Genomic DNA, 5153 nt, shown 5'->3' on the forward strand with positions numbered 1-5153 from the left:
AACCAAGTTTTTTCCAATATAAAATCAATAAGCTTAATAAGATTCAAAGACATTTAATAAAAGGAGCAATTCCTACAGCAGAAAAATGCCAGGGTTTACACGATACAAGGTAAATTTATCTGATAAAACTCCGGAATAACATTTATTCTTTATTATAAAAAAATTATTATCATTAGGGAATTGAAGTTGATCAACGAAAAGTCAGAATCTTGTGAATCAGAACTATCAGAACTAGTAAATATCTGAAATAATGAAAATTCAGCAGTCCAACACCTTAGAGAAATTAAAGATGTTTTATCTCCTGTGCCTCTATATAATGCGGACAATAGTCAGAACGATTCAATGTCAACAAGGTAAGTCACAACATGTAGTAAGAAAAATATATAAAATTTTTAAACAGCATCATTTTCATATTTTTTTGGTTTTTACAGAAAAAGAAAACGATCTACAGACGAAGCCACCACATGCAATAAGGTGCGAACTGTCAAATTTATTGGAGATCTTTGCCCTGAAGATTTTACTTCGCCCGAATGCTATAATGTGGTTAAGAAATATCTGAAAACACATAAAACCCGAGTAAATAGTCTCCAAAAGCAAGTTAGTCGACTATCGAAGAAAGTCACAAGCCTTAAAGATTTGCTTTCACAGTTACGATAAGGGTCTTCTGTCAAAAAAAATATCAAATATCCGATAATATCGAATGTCGATAAACATCCCTATACTCTGCTAATTTCTTACTGTTCGCGACAAGTACCTTAATAATTAAGAATATATTAATGATTTTTCAATCACTAGGCATATGCGGTTTCCTAAGACATTTATCTCGTGGAAAAAGAAATTCACTTACGCAGAAAGCATTAATAAAACAATATATTTAGATCGCTTTATATACAGACATAATTAATATGCAGGACGGTGCATCGTTTGGGTAATAATTAAAGATGGGTAAAAATTACTTGATTATTTAAACATAGATGCTCTCTTTGTTTGATGATACAATCCAAACCAAATTAATGCACCGCATTGTACATCTCGTTCATGCTACCATATAGATATCAAAACACAGATAATTTAGCCTTGTTTTTCCTTTGATTTTGTTCAGCGACAATACTTTTCTCGGAAGCTTTTAAACTAGTAAGTTCTTTCTGCTTTTCGTTATATCTCATTACAATGTTATTGTAAAGTACACTACCCTTGGCGTGCTTTGCCAATGATTCTTTGAGCTTCGACGATTCCTTTTCTAAACGACTTATGTTTTCTCCAATTTGAAAACTGGCTACATTTAGATTCCTGTTGGATTCTGTTCTCAGTTTATCTTTACTTTGCGAACTATTGGCTGCATCTTCTTTAGCTGCACAAGAATAATTAATAATACGTGAATATAATATGCATACTCACAATCATATTCAATAAATGTTGCTTTTCTTTAACTTACGCTTATCACCTAATGTTTTATTTATAAAATTAAACACATTGCTATCCTCTTTTTGTTTTTCTCGTTGATACTGCTTTTCCCTTTGCCGCTCCATTTTGTGTTGTTGTTTACGCATTTTACGCTCCGCGGAAAACAAATCTTTATCATTGCCAGCGAATTCGCGCAATTCCATGCAATGATCTGAAAAAAATTAAGCAAATTAAGAACGAGTTGCACTTAAATTAAAGAAAAAAAACACCTTTAAACAAACCTAACGATTTTCCTGCTGGCAAAACTTGAGCTTCAACAGGTTCTATTCTTCCATCGTTCAGTTTTCCAAGACCGGTGCCAAGTACATAACCCATTTGCATCATTAATTTGCTACCAATGCCACGAGTGTGTCTCTCCCAATTTCCCAAAGGTTCATTAGATTGTAATGTCAAAAGAGACTTGTGAATTAATTGATTATTTACACCTAGATTAGCCTCGGAATTATTATTAATATTATTAGCATCTTTGTCATCGTCGTCGCTATCATCAGAAGTATCTGACATTTCTAAGTTTGTGTCATCTGCAAACATAATCAATATTAAAAAGATATATATATAATACTAAATATGAAAAAATAGACACATAATTTTCAACATGTTTTTACCAAGAGGCAAGAGATCTTGTAAACCAACTTCCAAAATTTTACCGCTCGACTCGAACTTTACCCTGTACTCATCCTCATCCTTTTCGGGTAATTTTAAGATAATAGATCTTTGCCACATATTGTTCTTTTGTTTAGTTAACACCTTGCTTCCTACTTTGATGTTGTGGAAATCAGGTTCCCTGCAAATAAAAAGTGACATTAAAGCGAGCTTTAAATGACATAAACCTTTTCTAACTGGTCAAGAATAAGTACTTGTACTCCTGCAGACTTGTAAACGGCACAACTTGGCCATGACAATAGTGGCAATTCTCGTCAGAAAACTTACAGCTACCGTTCAGAAAATACGGACATGGGATCATCTCTTTGTGCGTTGGGTTGAGAAAGAAAACTCGAACCTGAGGGGAAGGGGGAGCTATCAAATTTAGGATTAAAAAAGATAAGTGATAAGTTAAAATATAATTTTGCAGTAGAGGAGAGATCCGTACTATGAGGTAAGCTACCAATATAAGATAGCGAGGTTTCTCTGCTAAATTAATAAGCGCCATTACTTGGCTCCATCGTAAACTTATTACTCTTGGAATGAAAACTATTTGATAAAAAAATATATTGTTAAATCGTGCAGGTAGTCATTACAAAAAAGATTTAAGAAATTGGATGTCATCAAGTTCTATTCAGGTGAGTTTTTAAACCTTGTGTATTATGTAATATTTGGCAATAAATTCTGCGTTCAATGGTAGAATAAGATTGTATTAATAGGAAAGTACAGGATATGTTCAGTTGTTTAACAAATTAATAAATTTAATTTGGTTGTAGAGATTAGATTTGGTGGTCGCAAAATCGCAAGGCGTGCGGCTTGTATCAAGAGATATTCAGTATTCATACGAGATAACATATGCGATCAGCTAGCTGTTAATGAAAATAAAAACACCATCTGCAAAACGAGAGCGTAAACAACAACTTCCGTGACTTATTGTCAAATTAAAAATATTTAAGCATTTTCATTATATTTGTATTTCGCAAACATTTAATAAACGTCCAATTGCAATATTTTTCATTATATTTGTTTTTTATAAACATTTAATAAGCTTCCAATTGTAATACTTGTATATTTTGCACTTTATTAGCAATTTCTTGGGGTACTTAATATTATGAGCACACTTTTTCGATTTTACACAAAGCTGATTTTTAATATTTTTCTAATCATAAAAAAAATTGAATTGAATTTTACATCTCAGCATTTTGCAGCTTATTAAATTTCCTTCAACATGAGCTATTATATTTTTTAATTGTGCATATAGATTTCCAGCAATTGGAAAAAAATGAATTCGGTATCTCATACACAGGGACTCTCCTCTACAATTAGCCTCGTCAACTTGCCTTAATGTCTTGGATATCTTTAATCACTTGGTCACTGTCTCTATAAACAGAACACACCATAGCATTGTGATAACCAATACCACCCCAAGTACTGCCATGAGGAGCTTTACATTTCATACCCTCTAGTTCCTTTAACTCATCCTAAAAAGTCAACTTGCACCGTATAATTGTGTCACTGCTATGATATAGAGAATAGTTGTATACTGACTTGGATGCTATCAGAAAAAGTAGTGGCATCTTGTCTATCTTGGACGTCATCTGAAGATTTCTCAAGCTCTGCCTAATCAATTTAAGCAACACATTTAACAACGCGTGAAAACTGTCTTCACATTATAACTTAATGACATTCATAATGCTTGAAAATTATAAAATTGTTACAACAAGGGATGTGTTCCCATTTCCTCTCAGTACTGGACGCTATTACTGGATTTAGCTTCCGAGGAAATCATTCCCAAATGAAACCATCCACGCCTTTTCTTTATTATACTGAATGCTCAAGACTATTGTGTTGCCAGTAGTGCCGAGATAAAATGGGAACTTCTCAATATTGTTCCACTTTAGTCAATTTATTGATCCTCGATGGCAATTAATTAATTTTAATAGGAAAGATAAACGATAATTATTTTACGATTAGCGATCGTTTCCAAGACAGACCTTGAATAAGGCATATTCTTTGTCTAATAGATTATCCGTCCTGTTATCAGGATTATTGTCTTCGTTTTCGTTTTCCACCTCTCCTTCAAGATTTTGCAAACTTTCTCTCGTCAAGGAAATGAGTTGCTCGATATCAGATTTTAGGCTGAGCAAGTTGTCTCTATCGGGGCCTTTGGGCGTTGTAGACAGTGTCGTGTCCACCTGTGATAGCTGAAAAAGTTAAGTAAAAATTATGTCTTTTTATAGATTGTTGACACGCATAATTTCTGATATTATACCTGACTTTCATATTGCTCAACAGCTTCTCTTAAACTCCTCACATCTGTCATACTGGACAATTGTTGCGAACCATCTAAAGGAAAAACTTGGCCCTTCGTAACAATTAAATCTTATCTAATGTTGTGATACTTGTGTCAACTTGCGTCTTGAATATAGACTTATATAGATACACCATGGTGGTAGGAAAACAAGGTGTGCTCTTAGGCTGGGTCTACATTGGATTATTCTTGGACCGTAAGGAGAATAATGAACTGTGATTGGTCAATTTCTTCCGACACGACTTACTACATCCTATGTAGTCCCAGCACATCGGAACAATGTGAATGCGGCCATACGAGAGAAGATTTGGATCACGTGGTCTGGGCGTGCGCTAAATCTGGTGAGGGAGCAGGAGGAAGATAGCAAAATGACCAAGTAGATCCAGTGGAATCGATCATAAAGAGAGAAAGTGTTGGGATTATTGCGACCAAGTGGGATAATAGTATGAAGGTGTAATCTATATCGTGAGGGAGTTGTTACGGCATTCCCGTAGAGGGAGAGAATAATAAGAAAAAAGACGCATTTTGGCTTTCGCGTGCCACCATCAAAGAACGGAAGTAGGATGGTAGAAGAGATCGTTATTCCCACCGTCACACATAGAACAAAAGTAAGAACACAGAAGTTGTCTTGTCTTCCTGGATATGTCATTGTTGTGTTTTCCAGAGCAAAACAACCCGACCGCGTCCGGTGTATATGTGGAACGTTCTCGACGTGCAGAAGTGGTTGAAAAGACAC

The 5153-nt window shown here is 34.6% G+C and overlaps 1 protein-coding gene across 1 annotated transcript; it reads right to left on the reverse strand.

The window, feature by feature from the left end:
* Positions 1-855: 855 nt before the first annotated feature.
* On the reverse strand, positions 856-4570 carry LOC105558738 (zinc finger CCCH-type with G patch domain-containing protein). The gene is made up of 9 exons (XM_012006605.1): positions 4379-4570; positions 4101-4310; positions 3655-3726; positions 3447-3587; positions 2322-2464; positions 2070-2248; positions 1686-1985; positions 1436-1615; positions 856-1351 (listed from the first exon to the last, which is right to left on the reverse strand). The coding sequence occupies exons 1-9, from the start codon at positions 4427-4429 to the stop codon at positions 1056-1058; spliced, it is 1572 nt and encodes a 523-aa protein (XP_011861995.1). The 5' UTR covers positions 4430-4570; the 3' UTR covers positions 856-1055.
* Between the last annotated feature and the right edge of the window lie 583 nt (positions 4571-5153).

Source organism: Vollenhovia emeryi, unplaced genomic scaffold, assembly GCF_000949405.1.
Source record: "Vollenhovia emeryi isolate VEMERY1.0 unplaced genomic scaffold, V.emery_V1.0 DF939316.1, whole genome shotgun sequence".
Lineage (NCBI taxonomy): Eukaryota > Metazoa > Arthropoda > Insecta > Hymenoptera > Formicidae > Vollenhovia > Vollenhovia emeryi.

Bases quoted from the DNA above. Each gene is read 5' to 3' on its own strand.
- LOC105558738 (XM_012006605.1), bottom strand. From the start codon at position 4,429: ATGACAGATGTGAGGAGTTTAAGAGAAGCTGTTGAGCAATATGAAAGT. The intron at 2,465-3,446 runs GCAAGTTGACGA...CCTTCCCCTCAG, and splicing joins AAGATATCCAAGACATTAAG to GTTCGAGTTTTCTTTCTCAA. The intron at 1,352-1,435 runs GTAAGTTAAAGA...ATTCTTGTGCAG, and splicing joins TAAAACATTAGGTGATAAGC to CTAAAGAAGATGCAGCCAAT.